This window comes from Nicotiana attenuata, chromosome 10, assembly GCF_001879085.1.
Source record: "Nicotiana attenuata strain UT chromosome 10, NIATTr2, whole genome shotgun sequence".
Lineage (NCBI taxonomy): Eukaryota > Viridiplantae > Streptophyta > Magnoliopsida > Solanales > Solanaceae > Nicotiana > Nicotiana attenuata.
This window is the reverse complement of record NC_031998.1, coordinates 30367582-30383891: the sequence shown is the minus strand read 5'-3', so window position 1 is coordinate 30383891 and position 16310 is coordinate 30367582. Positions and strand designations below refer to the sequence as shown.

The window sequence follows — 16310 nt, the reverse complement described above, 5'->3', positions numbered from 1 at the left end:
CTAGTCACAACTTGGAGGCTCAAGCGAATAAACTAATTGAACCTTGTAACACGCAACAAGTTTACATTGTGGATAGTAGCCAAGAAAAGCATGAATTGGCTGCAGAAATTGCCATTATAATGGAGGATTTAAAAAAAATACGAGGAGGTGCTAGTGGAGAAGGCCAGAGTAGAACACCAACAATCAATCGAACTAGATTTTGAGGATGTCGATGTTGTAGAAAAGATACTAGAGTCAACCAAGGATATTGATGATACGTATTTAGTTGACTCTAGTGTCACTAGTGTTGAGGATGTTGACAATCCCAATGTTTATGTAGTTGAGCGCATTGTTCCACACTCCAAGCATTTTTCCACATTGTGTTTGGATGATGATATGGAAATAGAGTCGTCCGAGCCACTTGAGGAGTCAAGGGATAAGGAACAGGATGCCTACATTCTGAAATTCTTCTTGCCAGAAAGTTGGGATTACACATCTCATATAAAGGCCAAGAAGTGCAGAATACTACATTGTTTTATTGGGCCAGCCAGATTCATTCCACCACCCCAGGAGCATGATCATAGAGCAGAATCAAAACACGGGGTCTAATTCATAAGTTCAAAGTGGAGGCAGAAAGTGTTTCGCGTCGTGCCACGACGTTAAATCAAGCGCTTGTTGGGAGGCAACCCAGCTTTACTGGTTTCTTTAATTTTTTATTTTTAGTATTTTTTTTAATTGTATTATTTTTGTAGTGTCGATTTTTGATTTTCTAGAAGCATGAAAGCTAAGCTATTGGAAGGATCCAACAACAAACCAAATGGTTGGAACTAAGTGTGAGGTACCCGCACGAAGGACCAAGCCTGGGAGAAGTCTGAGTACCCCATGAGCTGCTAGTGCTTCGACCTTTGGCCTACCAGGGAGTTTCTTTTACCCTCTTATTAGTATGGTGTGCATTGGGGACAATGCAAAATTTTAATGTGGGGTGAGGAGATTGTCTGGGTGACTTTTTATGCTACTTTAGCTGTGTTAGTTTACTTGAATAATGCTTTTTTGTTTTTAAAATGATTGGACTTTGCCCGACGATGGATTTATTAGACAATTTTCTTGAGGGGTTTAAGTCTAAAAAAGATTTTTTTTGGTAGGTAGTGTAGTAATTCCCGCTTGATTTTTCTTTGTGCCGCGGCTCTTTTCCAAGGGTTTTGTTTGAACCGGGTGTAGTTAATTTTATTTTTTTTTGGAGTAGGAGCTAGTGTGAGATGAATTGAATTGCAGCATATCTCTTAACTTTGTTATGCCTTGAGAATTGTTAGTACTTTGATTGTGACGCTTAGGCTCAATTTTTGACTCTAGGATAAATACCTTAAATCGTGGATTCTTAAATTTGCTTAAATGCTTTGACTGGAGTGTCGTGATAAAAACCAATCCTGAATGAGTTATGTGCCATGCTTGTGTGAGGTTTGTATGTATTCTGTGCAGTGCATTTGATGTCTACTTGCCCCGTGTGTGTGCAAAGCGAAATAGTAGTCTTGTTCGGTCTGAGAAGTGATAAAGGCAGCTCTTTGTTAAGCCAGATATATAAAGAACCCACCTAATGTTATGTATCGTAGTTAACCCCGTTGAGCCTATAATCATATTTCTTTGGTAACCACATTACAAGCCGTACCCCTTTGTTTGAAGCGATAATATATTTGAATATTGTCACCTCTCATGAGCACTTGAATTGTGATGAATTATGGAAAAGTTAAAGTGTGGGGTGGTGGGTTGGCTTTTGAGTGGAACAAGTGAAATAAGGAGAAAGGTGTACATTTTGAAGAAAAAAAAGTGTTAACAAAAGCCATTTGGAAAGAGAAAGAAAAAAGAAGAAACAAAAATATTTATATGATAGCTGTAGTGTATGAAAAATAATTCTTGATGGTGGTGGCTATTGATGTACTGGTGCTTAAAGAAGTAGGCGGTAAAATATAGTGAAGTTAAGGTGGAGTTTTGGTTAGACATAAGTATGGGCTTGAAGGTTAAACTGTTTGTATTAAAGTGCTTTAAGGGAGGTGTTTACACTTATATCCAAATGTATCCTACCCGACCCGCAGCCTACGTTACAACCAATGAAAGTCCTATTTGATCTTAGACTAAATGAACTCGATTAGTGGAGTATTACACTACGAGCAAGCTTATGGTGCGTCATTTGGGGCATATGAATGTTATTTCTGAGAGTGAGTGAATTTTTCCAATCTTGAGTTCCTACGTTATTAAAATTCATTGTGTGTGGAACTAAACCCATTGATTGGGTGAGGGCACATGATTCATAAAGGAAAGGTAACGTTGTTGACTTCCGTGTTAGAGTAAATAAGTGAATTGTGAATAAGGCATGGTATTTGTGAGTCGATTCGTGAGGCGAGGATGTCACACTTTTGCGCTTAAACTATTTTAAAGATTCTTGGTATAATGAGTTAAGGGAATTGCTTAATAGGTTGTGTCCATGAGTGTAGTTTGATTGCTCGAGGACGAGCAATGTTTATGTGTGGGGTATTGATGTGTGGCTATAACTCATGGTTTAGCGCATTATGTGCCTTGCATTTTACATGCTTTAATGATAAATTACACTTTATTTGCGCGTAATGGAGTCTATTTTATATGTAGGTGAATTGGAGATGAAAGTAGAGAAAAAGGGATACTTAAACGTCGAAAGTGTGCTCGAGAACAATGAAAAGGACAGGCTAGGCAAAGACCAGCTCAACCAGGCTTTAGCCTGGCGAGGCCAGCCAAAGGCCAGGCTGAACCAGGCTTTAGCCTGGCGAGGCCAGCAAAAGGCCAGGCTGAGGATGACGACGGCAGGCCTGGGGCGAGATCCAGTCCGAGTTTTGAAGGCTTATTTCGTCTCCTGGTTTAACTAGGACTTGGCCTACACGTTTAGGTCTTTTCCTACACATATAAATAGACCTAAAAACGCCATTTTTGAGAGAAGATCGAGTTTGGACACACTTTAGACCTAGAGAGAGCACGGAGCCGCCGTGGAGATCGGGGATTCGACCTAAGGTGGCAAGAACACACTAGGAGCAAGGCGGAGAATTCTTCTACGAGTTTTTCACTTCCTTCGTCCTATTTCTATTATTGGTTATGAGTTCTAGTATTGTAGTTATGCATACTATTATGAATAGCTAACTTGTTATCTAGAGTTTTGATAGAACGTTTTGTAGGATAAATTCTTGTTATGTTTTTATATAATTGAGCCGTAGCTTTTCTCTATTTGTTCAACTACGTTATTATTGTGGTTGGTTGAAGAGTTCTCAATCGACTGCGCCTATTTAGTGTGTATTACTTGGGAGAGAGTGCATATTTAGGTAGTTGTTGAACAACATCACTCCTAACGTATATGAGGGATCAATACGGAGGTTTTAAAGGTGGGATTAGGGATAACGAAACCTTGGTGGGATCCGAGTGAGCCGTACTTAATGCCAGTAGCATAACTCGGGAGAATATGTCTAGTAAATTGTGATAATTACTCGGGAGAGAGTTACGACAGTCCGAGTGCTCATGATCGGTAGAGAAGACTTAGGCAAATTCATAGAAAACGTAGCGGAAAGGATTCCGACAATAGGGGAAATCATAACTCTAGACCTCCTTAACCTTGTCTCCAATCCTTATCCTTGTTAATTGATAGTTTTACTGCTTTCTAGTATTTGTTAGTTAATTAGATAAAAATAAACCTTATAATCTTTATAATTAGGAAATTGTTTGGACTTGTGTTTCTTAGTGATATTGAACAACAGTAGCTAAGCCTTATTTCTCTGTGGGATTCGACTCCGGACTTGTAAACCGGATTATATTTGCAACGACCGCTTAGTCCTTTTTATAAGGCATAGTTGGGCGTGATCACCCGGTCAAAGAAAACCAAGTAATACATATTCTCAATTTAATTATTAATTATTAAGGTTAAATTGTTTGATTCAATCTAGATATTGGGTGTATATAAGTATGTACCGAACTAATAGGGTGATTCCGTTCCGTGTAGCTCTAGTAATGTTTTAGATAAAGTGAGCCCTTGTAATGACCACCATTAGACAGATAACTCAGGATATTAATACTAAATTCAAACTAAATCCAGATAATTTAGAAGAAAAATCCAAAAAAAAAACTAGCCGTTGGAGTCGCCAATACTTCCTCTCTCACTTCAATGAGAAAATAGGTCGTTGTCTGAAACATAACGGTCCAATCTAACCATCGCCCTCTAATAAACCTTCAGCAGCAGCTGTATGTTTCTGCATCCAAAAAAACAGAAATTTTTCCCAAAGAACAAATATACTTACTTCTTTAGGTTCCAAGAACCAAACAGAAGAAAGAAGTGGGTTTAAGAAATGGGTGAATCGACTTCAGCTTGTCTTGTACGGTCCTTCTCTCAACCTTCTCAAGAACGCAGTGAGGTTAGTCCAATTAATCAGATTCAAGTTTACTGCTTCAAAATTTCATGTATGTTGTAGTTATTTTTGTCAATATTATGTATATGGTTCTCCACTGTTTCATAATTGAGCTTATGGGTCTGTTTAAATGCAATCTTCCTGCACCTTTGCCTATGAGGGTTTAGGAATTTTTTGACTACTGAGTGGGGCTTTTGAGAATTCAAGCACTAGGTTTACTTTCCCTTTTGTTTGTTTCTGTTTCTCCAATATTCACATTATCAATTATCGTTTCTTTTAATTAAACGGGTCAAAATGGAGGGGAATGGAATAAGGGATTCTTATTGTCAATTTTGGTACTGAGGCATACTTGTTATTCTTCTTCTTGGTGGTGTTGTTATCATCAATTCTTTAATGAATTCACGGTCTTTAAGCCGTTGTTGAGCCAGGAATTCTAACAAGAGGATTCAAAAAAATGTAAAAATGTCATATCTAGTACTCCCTCTGTTTCTCCGTTTCAAATTAGTGAGCTATTTTCTTTTTTAGTCAATTCCAAAATAAATGACACATTTCTAAATTTGGAAATAATTTAACTTTGAACTCTTCATTTTACCCATTTTACTCTTAACGAGAAGTTTTTATAACCACACAAATGTTATGGCCCCACAAATCTTTTACCCCTTACGCTTTTAAGACCATAAGTTTTAAAAGTCTCTTCTTTTTGTTAAACTCCGTGCCGAGTCAAACTAACTTATCCAAATTGAAACGGTATTTTTGAACCACTTTTGCCTCTCTGCTAAATTTTTTTATTTTTTTTATTTCAAGGGGATTCAAAAACTTATTCATATATATATAAGAAAGAACTTATTTTTACCGTATTGCTCAGTATAATTATTGCTCTTTAGTTTGGGATTCTGATGTTGTTTCATAGTTTATGAGCTATTTATGCCGAAATAGTCATGGAATGTTTTCTCTCATTTGCTCTTTTCAATAAGCATGTCTGAGGAATATTAGTTTAATGGATTAAAATTCATTTGCAAATCTAGTCTCCTGAATATGTTTGAGATTGATCAATGTGGGAGTTGCTCATTTAGAAGCTGAGCGGGAAAATTCCTCATTACAGGGAGACCCTTTACGTGCACTAACAGCATCAGTATCATTCGGAAGATTTATGAATGAATCCCTGGCTTGGGAGAAGTGGTCATCGTTTACTCACAATCGGTATCAAGAGGAAGTAGAGAAGTACTCAAGGCCTGGTTCAGTTGCTGAGAAGAAAGCTTACTTTGAGGCTCAATTCAAGAGAGCAGCTGCTAAAAAAGCAGCAGCTTTGCTTGAGCAGCAGAATGCAGCAGTTGGTGTGTCAACTGATCTGAATGTGACAAATCAAATCAATGTTCATTCCACAGTGGACTCTGAGTTGACAGGGACTAGCAGCTATGTGGGTGCTGATGAAGCACAGAGAGAAGAGGGGGATGTGACAAATCAACCCATTGATGATTCCCCAATGGAATTTGAGTTCACAGAGAATGGCAGCTATGAGGTCACTGAAGAAGCTCAGGGAGGAGAGGGCCATCTAAATGTGACAAATCCAAACCTTGACCATCGCACAACCTGCTCTGAGTTGCCAGAGAATAGCAGCTATGTGGGCGTTGAAGAAGCGCAGGGAGATGATGGAGATAATACATCTGCTTTTGGCAGCTACGCTACTCACGAAAAAAGTAACTTAGAACTTGCTGAGACTGAAAACTCAGCAGAACAATCTTATCCAATAGAGAATGAAGTCAAATCATTGAATCAGGCAGAAAATGTTGTTGTAGAGGTCAATGAGAATATAATCCAACTGAAGAAGAAGAAGAAGACGCAAACAAAGGTTTGTCCGTAGCATTGCATAGTGCTTCTTTCTCTTTTATGCTAAACTGGAATTCCTTCATTTCTAATTGAACATGCTTCAATCTCGTAGAATGCTTCTATGGCGGGAGACTCTGTGCTTTCACTGAAGAAGAAACCACTGTCCACAACGAGTAGATTAACAAATAACAATGAATCATCAAAGTTGAGATCTCGTGTCAAACCGATGACACCTCTGGCACTAAAAGTGACTGATAATAGAAAGAATGGAAAAGACTTGATTGACAAAAAGCGGTCAAATCCAAAATCTCTTCAGACACTGATCAAATTTTCTTCTCACAAAGAAGAAACAAAGAAAACATTGTCTCCAGTTCTTGAGAAGATAATGAATTCAAGACTTGTCAGATCCATCACCAAAACATCTAGAGACGGCAAAGTTCAAGAGACTTCAGCTCTGGTGCATTAATTGATCTTTGTCCTTAATTTCTCCTGGATTCTTGCTTTCAGTTATTTGATTTGATCATGCCATATGCATCTGCAAAATGCAGGCATCTGTAAGTGGGATATCAAAGCGCACTTCTGAAACCCCTCAACGAGAAAATAGAAGGTAAACTACATACTGTTTAAGAACTGAAAGAGCAGGTTAATGAAGACAAGACAGAGCATTATAATGTTTTATTCTAGAAGCTGTGGCTTTCATTATTGATAACAGCGGTCGACGATCATTAGCACTCTAAATGTTTTACTGAAACGGTCAAACTCTTTGCTTTTGCAGGACTAGAACAAAACTTGACCAACCATTCTGTAAAAGCGACACAGAAAAGGGTGAATTGCTATCACACTCAGGGTGAGAACTTCTGGCAACCCATCTTTTGTTTGGGAATTTGCCTTTTTTGCCATTTGGTTATTGATTTCAATTTGAAAAGGACCTTCAGTCATCTGTTGAGGAGAGAATGTAAAGTGAGCTTTCTTTCATTTATATGCATGCTCTTCAAGATGTGACTTTAATAATCGTTCTAGTTCTCTACTTACAAGTTTTGCATGTAGAGGCAAATAAAAGGTCAAGTTGCAAACAACGATTGTTTTTACCTAACAATTTACTTTGTTGGGCCATTTTGAGCTAAAGCTATTTACCTTTTGGAGCAGAAATTTCGAATCAATAAACGAGAATGGAAACAGAACATGTTCCCGTACTGTATTTTCTCCTTTCATCTTAAGAAGTGAAGAAAGAGCAGCAAAGCGAAGAGAGGTACATGAAGAGCTGATCAATCTCTATGTTTCTGTTCTTTCTTTGATTTACCTAATCTGATCATGCACTTGTAATCTGTTCCACTTCAGTTCTTTCAGAAGCTAGAACAAAAGCTGAACACAAAGGAAGCAAAAAAGCAGCAGTTACATGCCAAACCAAAGGTCATTTCCATCACTTTGTTTCCAGAAGAATAACATATGTGAAATATAGGCTCACTATATGGTACTCATCATAAAATTAGGCTGGACCTAACAGTCTTCCTCTCTCCATGAAATGAGTAAGGAGGCGAAGAATAGATTTTAGATCACCAAAGACATGAAATTGAGTATTTTGCAGACCATCTCACCATATCCATGGAATATATACATTTTCCAAATTAATATCATCATTACCACTCCTCAACTCTAGCAAGTAGAGGATAAATAAATAAGACTACACATCTTGAATGAATGGGGCTGAATTGGTCTCATGTGCCTGAGCAGAGAAGAAGATTGAATTTCTTTGGCAGAGTATGCTAACGGGAGTTGATTTCTCATTTTTACAGGAGAAAGCCACCAGTAGTTCTAAAGTGCTTATATCAAGAGCTAAACCAAATCCAAGCATTCATCATGAAAGAGAATCATTTACTAATCAAACGAAAAAGGTACTATTCCCTTTTCCATTGACACCATTAGCAGCAACATCGTTGAATCGATGAGGCGGAATTGGTTCATGTTCCTGACCATTGAAGAAGATTGAATTTCTTTTGCTAGTTATGCTAAGGAGAGTTGTCTTGTTTTTCAGGAGAAAGCCACTAGTAGTTCTAAAGTGCTTACATCAAAAGCTAAACCAAATGCAGGCATTCCGCTAGAAAGAGAATCATTTACTAATCAAACGAAAAAGGTACTATTCCCTTTTCCATTGACAAGCTAGTTGTTACCATAAAGTAGCAACATCGCTGAATCAATGAGGCGGAATTGGTTCATGCTCCTGAGCGTTGTAGAAGATTGTATTTCTTTGCTAGTTATGCTAAGGAGAGTTGTCTTGTTTTGCAGGAGATAGCCACTAGTAGTTCTAAAGTGCTTACATCAAGAGCTAAACCAAATGCTGCAAGCATTCAGCATGAAAGAGAATCATTTACTAATCAAACGAAAAAGGTACTCTTCCTTTTTCCATTGACAAGCTAGTTGTTACCATAAAGCAGCAACATTGTTGAATCAATGACGCGGAATTGGTTCATGCTCCTGAGCGTTGTAGAAGATTGTATTTCTTTGCTAGTTATGCTAAGGAGAGTTGTCTTGTTTTGCAGGAGAAAGACACTAGTAGTTCTAAAGTGCTTACATCAAAAGCTAAACCAAATGCAGGCATTCAGCTAGAAAGAGAACCATCAAGTAATCAAATGAAGAAGGTACTCTTCACTTCTCCATTGGCAAGCAAGTTGTTACCATTAGCTGCAACGTTGTTGAATCAATAGGGTGGAATTGGTCTCATGTGTGTAAGCAGGGAAGAGGACTGAATTTCTTTTGACAATGTTAAAATATCTAAAGAATATGTGTCTAGATTCATAAAGGTCTAGATTTATTGTACTTGAATAGAGAAAATCATACAGAATTTTATACATATCCTTAGACTTGTACATTATTAGTCAAGACAATGGTAGCGAAGTCTCAATTATCTTGGTAGAGACTTAAAGAGCCAACGGTACCGCAGACTCAAAGAGCTTCCGCTACTGGCAGACGGTATCGGCCAATGTGTACTGCCTGCCAAGCCAGTGTTCTCTTTTTTGTTCTTCCTTTTAGTGCCCGACAACGCCCCTTTATTCGGCAACCGGTACTCCTATCTCTGGTTGACCGTTCAGGTGTCGTTCCTCTCTCTAGGATCATTCGACCACACCCTTCATCTCTTCAGCAACCGGCGCTGCTACTTTTTACGAGACCGAATACCTCCTCTAACCTTGAATTTCTAGTTATTGTTCTGTCAATTCAAATTACGTTGATAATGTTCACGAGATTTGCAACACCATATCTTTTCGGTTATTGAGAACAGATTCTGGAGGAAAGAATTCCAACACTGCTTTAGAATAGAAAATCATGCAGAATTTATTTGTACATAGCAAAGACTAAAATATAAGGAACGCCTTACACTGAGTTTAGTCAATTCCGTCATTATATGCTTTTCCATAATTAGATAAGGTACAAAATCTTTGCATATAGCCTCTACATTGTTAATCAAGTCAATGAGAAGCTTTTCTATTTCACAGGCAGTATGCTAAGGAGAGTTGTCTCGTTTTGCAGGAGAAAGCTACTAGTAGTAGTTTTAAAGAGCTTACATCAAGAGCTAAACCAAATGCAAGCATTCATCATGAAAGAGAATTGTCAAGTTATCAAATGAAGAAGGTACCATTTTCTTTTCTTCTTTGACAAAACTATAGCTGTTACCATTAGCAGTAACCATATGAAATTGATACATAACACACAGCTGCTTAAGAAACAATTTGCTTTCCCGTAGACGTGTCACTTGTCGAAGAGAAATGTCAAGGACACTAGGCAAAGTCTTCTATGCTGCTGAAACCTAAGTTGCTCAGACACGGGTGCGGATCTAGAGATCAGATCCTTCGAGATGTAAATTCTAAGATTCGGGGATATGGATCCTAGTATGGATACGGGTGCGGGGATCCGGCTAAAAATAATTCAAAAAAAAAAAAAAACTCTAAATTATGAGAAATTTTGTGGAATACTTGCGTATAAACTTGTAAAGTGTGAATTTCTTTTTTATTCTCAAGTTGTAGATAAGTAAACGATTGATTTTTACCCTAGTTTTGGTTCTGATTTCGGGAATTAAATTGTATCTCGTCTCAAATTTTTCTGTCCGTCGTGGTTAAAGTACCTGAAATTGTTTGATCACACCCATACTAGTGTCGTGTCGACACGGGTGCGGCACCTAAACTGATGTGTCGGAGCAACTTAGGCTGAAATTGTAAACTTTTTGGTTCTCACCTTTATCCATATGCGGTTTGCAGATGCCGCGGCAACCTTGCTCACCAAAATTCATTAGGAAGTCAGTGTCAGAAGTCCAGGACAACAAAAGTCGACAACCCTGGAGGCTTTTGGGGAAGCCTTATGGATCAAAAGATGTTAAAAGGGAAAACAACCTTCCAAAGGAAAATGCTTCGCCAAATATCCAAGTTTAAGACAGCTGCCGATCCATAAAGAGCATTTTTTCTTAACATTAAACAAAATGCTGCTGCTTTTCAATTTTGAAGTTGCGGGGGCTGCAGATTGTGCATAATCACTTATAGGTTGTTAAGACATTGCTCCAAATGTCTAATTCAATAGGGTACCCATTGTGTTTCCAGTCGAGTGGTGAAACTCTGCATGTTCCATTTATCAATATTCCTATTGACACTTATATCACTATCATTTGTTGGAGAACAATAGAATGTAAATAATATATGCTTTTGGTCTTGGCTGAGTTTGTCACTTCTTTTTAATAATATTCCTGGGTGATGATATTACTTAAATTTTGGCATCTTAATAAAGATAATGAAATCAAGCTTCATGGTATGGCACCTTCATGGTATGGCACCTATGTTACAGAACAAAAATATTGATTTTCTGGAGATTTTATGACTGGGCCCTAAACTCCAGCAGTTTCTCTTTCAAATCTCCCTTTCTGTCTCTTCTCCGATTATCTTTAAAACTAAAGATGACTACATCTGGAGGGATCAGCGTTGCAGCTTGGTAGTTGCAACTCCACCTCGCACAAGGGTTCCAATCTCATAGACTATAACCCTCTTTTTACAAGAAAAAAAAAAAGAAGATGAAAAGAAAAAAGAGGATGAGCACACTTGCATGCTGACCCTTTCTAAATCTACTTACAATACCAGATAAAAGAGTAAGTTGTGTTCAAGAAGATTTGCCGATGCTCGCAAAGTACATTTTTGTGTGCCTGTCGTTGATGAGCAATGCATATGTCTACCATCTAAAGATTCCCAAACGGGTAAAGGTTAGACTATGAACAGACCTTGGTCCAACACAACACCTTCCAATGAATCATTTGGATACTCATAATCAAACCTCAATGTATCATACAAGCATGTTGGACCTCCAGAAATGGGTTGTGGATCATTGTAGTCAAACTGTTGTATGTTCCAGAGACCATTATAAGCTGGAAAACATTCACCTTGAATAGAAGCATCCTCACCTAGATTTCCTGGGGTTGATTGCAGAGCATTGACTAGATTTTGATCTACATTTTGACTCGTCATACTCCATGTAGTAGTTGGAATTTGCTCAAGGGCATGAAAATTTATTTGATGGCTCACAGGTTGAATGGCTTCCAATGCAGATAATTTCCCTAGTCCACTTATGCTCTTGAAGAAAGAAGGCTTATTTTCTTTACTGGAAACTCTGTCCCTCACTTCATGAGAAGGTACAAGGTTGAGAGAACAAGTTGGTTGTGTGCAATCCATCCCAGGCAGTGGCTGATTACTTAGCCCATTTTCTGACGGAAAACGTGGTTTGAAATCTTGTTTGTATTGAGGTTGTGGAGCTTCTCCAGTAAAGCAATTGAGACTTTTTACATCGGTATTGATCAATCCAAAGGGATCACTGAGGCTTGTCTTTGAACCAATGTTATCTCCAACCACAGACCTAGGCTCTGTTACTGGCATTGAAACAACACCCTTTACCTTGCTCTCATATATGTTGGCCTTCCCATTTTGAACAATAGCCTCGTCTCCAGAAACACCACTACACTTGTCATTTATAACATCAGTGCACACATCCACTGGATTCTGAGGAGAATTTTCTTTAGAAGAAACATTCGGATGCTTCATCCCACAAAATGAAGCTTTGACTTCATTTTCTTTCTGCAACCTAGTCAAGTATAGGCGATACTTCTGCAAGACAAATGATACTGTTGTGAGAATCTTTTTACCCTTAAGTTTTTAAAACCTGAATTTCAATTTCAAGAAGCAGAGAAGACCACTCATGTTATATAGTCAAGGTGAATAGACTTGCTATCCTTTATTTTATTTATCTCTAACTGGATCTGATTTTAGTGTGGAGACAATTTTCAAGAACCAAATCTGATCACAAGTGAGAGGTCTTGGCTGAACTGGCTGTATATGTTGGCAAAGTATGTCAATGCCTCTCATAAGAAACACAGGCTGTAAAAATATTCACCTGTAAGTGGCTAGCAACATTTTCTCTAGTCAACCATGGAACACCCATCAAGTCCAGTATCTTCTTGGGACCAGCTTCTGCCGAAAATAAAAACCATTAACACGCTGTCCCAATGGAAATAATTATTAGATATGCATACAGAAACTTTGAAGATGAATGGAGTTTAAGTTTAGGTTTATATCTTTTGGTGCAACTTACTGTCAAATCCAATCTGGTTTACGGCTTTGACAAATTTCTGATGAAGATCTACAGTCCAAACTACTCTGGCTTTCTTCATGGAAGAAGAATCAACACATCTTGAATCAGAAGTTTCTTTTTCATTGTCAAAATCTTTTCTCTTCTTGCCCGAAAGGAGTTCAGTTCCATTAAGCATCCACACTTCATCAAATTGGTCCATTTCATGGTTTCCGATGTCCCTTGCCTCATGCATCCTTTTTCTGAGGACATGCTGCCATATGTTTCTAAGTTCTTTCATCCGTATAGGCTTTAAGAGATAATCACATGCGCCGTGTTGAACGCCCTTCATTACCCTGCTTGTTTCTCCATCGACAGACATCACTGGAAAGGTAATATGAAAAATCAGCACATATGTAGTGGAGAAGTAGCCAATTACTAATTAGTAGCAGAAAAAAACGTAGTAAGTCTTAAAGGAAAGAGAACTGACTTATGACAGGAAGATCCATCTCAAGTCCAACATGCTCAAGAAGCTTAAATCCATCCATGTCAGGCATGTTAACATCACTAATCACAATGTCAAACCCATCCTTTCTTTCTCGGAGCAGATTCAGAGCCTCTCGTGCTAGACCACTTGTCGTCACTGCAAGAAACCAGTTATAAGATTTTTAGAAACCAAAGGTTGCAACTAACAAAAAGAGATCTACTTGATATCTTTGTTTTATCAATAATGATTCATCACAGTGGACCAAAATAATACAATTGGGAGATGAGATATATGTGTCGCCAATGATTTAGAGAATCCAAATAGGTTCAAACTCTCAGTGCAGTTATCTCTAAAGCATCATAGCAGAAGTATGATGCAGAGGTAGTTAGGAATGACCTGATTCTTGAGATAGAAAATAAAATTGTATTATGAGAATTTGCAAAAGTACTGCTTCAAAGATAATCATAAATCACCAATTGAGCATTGTGATCTTCACACAAGTAGGTGTAACTGTTGAACTCAAAAGGGATAGATTTACATCCCCAATTCAATGGAGCTATGAAGCAAGTCTAATAGTCTGCCTAATAATTAATAACATCAAAAATGTTCTTTTAGGCAAAGATGATTTACTTTTAATAGATTTAAAGATAAAATAGAATGTCAATAATTGATTGTCAGTCTGAAAATCCAAAGAATTAATTTCTTAGTTCTCTTTGATGCCTCAGCTTGCCCCAAGGAAAGAAAGACCATTTGAAGTAGTAAATTAAACTTGCAGAAACAACAATCTAAACCGGCAGAGTACATGATTCTAGGACTTTCACATGCACATCACAATTCTGGAAACAAAAAACATAGCCTTAAAATCAAGCTAAGGAGATGAATTGTAGAAACTATAATTCAAGCTTCAAAATCCAATAAGATGATGCCACAAAATTTTCAGAAAAAGGGTGTCTTTTTGCAGTGGTAAAAACAGAATTCAAGCTGGAAAATCCAAGATCATGCAACAAAGTGAAAAAATGAGTAAAAAGGGTCTCTTTAATTAGAAAAAAAGAAAAAGAAAAGATTATGGCAGCATGAAACATTTCGCAACCTAAAGGAGTGTGATATAGGCTGTCTACTATTCTACGGCTCGACTTTGCGACCTGTAGATTGCAAGGAAATAACATTGCTCCAAGACTCTAAGAAAAGGGGGTGGTAAAACAGAATTCAAGCTGTATGAATTCAACCAGGTAGGATCATCATACAAAAAAACAAGAAAAGGAATAAAGAGGAGGTTTTAGAAACCTTCATAAGAGCACTTCTTAAGCATCTTTTCAAGAATTTTCAACCAGGTAGGATCATCATCAACAACAAGAACCCGTAAACCAGCGGGGAAATTATCACTTCTTGGAGAAGAAAACCCTGCAGTCGTCTTACTATTCTCCATCATAAAACAAAAAAAAAAAAAACTCCAGATTCAGGACGACTACAACTTGGACCTGCGCGCAACACTTACTAATATATAAATAGGAATAAACAAAAGCAATAATGCTTTGATATGTGATAAGAGAGAGAGTGAGAGTGAGAGTGACAGACTAAAAAAGGAAGTTGTGTGAGACCCAATGACTTTTAAAATGGAAAGCTTTGTGGGAGGAGAATGAGGGAAAAAACCAGCATTATTTTAGCCAGGCTATCTCTGTATCGTTATAACGTCGTGTATGACTTGGCACTTTCTCTTTCCTTCAAATATCTTTATTCTTTTCACAACATTATCAAAATAGGACTTCATTTCAACAACATTAGATTTTGACTTCTTTTTTTCACCTTGCAAATTTTATGAGCCTTATCATTCAAAACAAATTTACATTTATAAATCATATATGTGTGGGCCTATTAGAGGACTTAAATTAAAAAATAGTCAGATTTATAAGCGGTCATTCAAAAATAGCCACAGTTTCAAAAGTAATCGAAGTTTAGCCACTTTTCATGTAAGATAAATCTGAACGAAAACACTGTTCAAAATCCAAAAAATACTCCAGCATAATATACTGGAGTTCCAGCATAAGTATACTGGAACTCCAGCATATTATAATGGAGTTGCAGCATAAGTATACTGGAACTCCAGCATAATATACTGGAGTTCCAGTATAATATACCGNGGAGATTGGAGTAACGGTACTCCAATCTCCAGTATATTATGCTGGAACTTTCCGCGTGTTGGAGTTTCAGCATAATATGCTGGAAGTTCATACACAGGTGCACAGATCTCCAGTATATTATGGTGGACCGGTCCTTGTTGCAGCAAAATAGTGGCTATTTTTCAATAACTTTGCATACGCTGGCTATTTTTGAATGACCGGTCCGAAAACTGGCTAGCCCGTGCTATATTAACGACTTAAACAACTAAAGGAAATATATATATATATATATATATATATATATATATATATATATATATATATATATATATATATATATTGTTGAAACAAAAGAAAATGTATTGTTATATCAAGAGACTTAATGTTATCTATCTATGTTTCATGCTACTATAAAAGCACAAAATTCCAATATAAAATATTGATCGATCTTTTTATTCTTTATAAGTACACTCTATGTTGAATAAAATTGTGATAAATTATTCATTATAGCTTCACTATTTTCTTCCTATATCTTCTTTTTTAGTTAACTAGTCGAGCCTTTATCTACCACACGAAAACTAGCATATCGTTAAAAAAATACAATTAATTTTCATGTTCTTATTTTAATTTTCCAGGTTTTTAATACATTAGATATTTGGTAACTTTAATTTTAATAAATCATTATATCCTCTATGGTCAGGTTAGAAAACTGTAAATATCATTTTCATACCTTTTTCAATTTTTTTTTTTTAGGTATAGTAACCAGGGGTAGAGCCACCAAAATGGGCTGTCAGCCCAACCCAGCCCGTTACTTGGGTAGGGTTGGGTTAGGATTTTTTTAGCACCACTTAAAACTGAAGCTTATAAGCCCGACCCAAGTCAGCCCGCTGGCCCTTAAGG

At 37.3% G+C, this 16310-nt stretch overlaps 2 protein-coding genes across 4 annotated transcripts; one reads left to right on the top strand and one right to left on the bottom strand.

Moving 5' to 3' along the window:
* Positions 4032-10920, top strand: LOC109233226 (protein WVD2-like 7). Of its 3 annotated transcripts, none has more exons than XM_019399018.1 (13): positions 4032-4397; positions 5494-6240; positions 6331-6675; positions 6767-6825; positions 6994-7065; positions 7365-7467; positions 7557-7628; positions 8012-8110; positions 8251-8349; positions 8502-8603; positions 8756-8854; positions 9741-9842; positions 9955-10432. In XM_019399018.1, the coding sequence occupies exons 1-13, from the start codon at positions 4332-4334 to the stop codon at positions 10012-10014; spliced, it is 2025 nt and encodes a 674-aa protein (XP_019254563.1). In that variant the 5' UTR covers positions 4032-4331; the 3' UTR covers positions 10015-10432. The 3 variants fall into 3 exon arrangements, with proteins under 3 accessions (XP_019254563.1, XP_019254562.1, XP_019254561.1); XM_019399016.1 differs by lacking the exon at positions 9955-10432 and adding an exon at positions 10466-10920 and having other exon boundaries at positions 4034-4397; XM_019399017.1 differs by lacking the exons at positions 8251-8349; positions 9955-10432 and adding an exon at positions 10466-10920.
* Positions 11188-14888, bottom strand: LOC109233227 (two-component response regulator ARR11). Its single transcript, XM_019399019.1, has 5 exons — positions 14578-14888; positions 13297-13449; positions 12831-13190; positions 12633-12709; positions 11188-12346 (listed from the first exon to the last, which is right to left on the bottom strand). The coding sequence occupies exons 1-5, from the start codon at positions 14720-14722 to the stop codon at positions 11453-11455; spliced, it is 1629 nt and encodes a 542-aa protein (XP_019254564.1). The 5' UTR covers positions 14723-14888; the 3' UTR covers positions 11188-11452.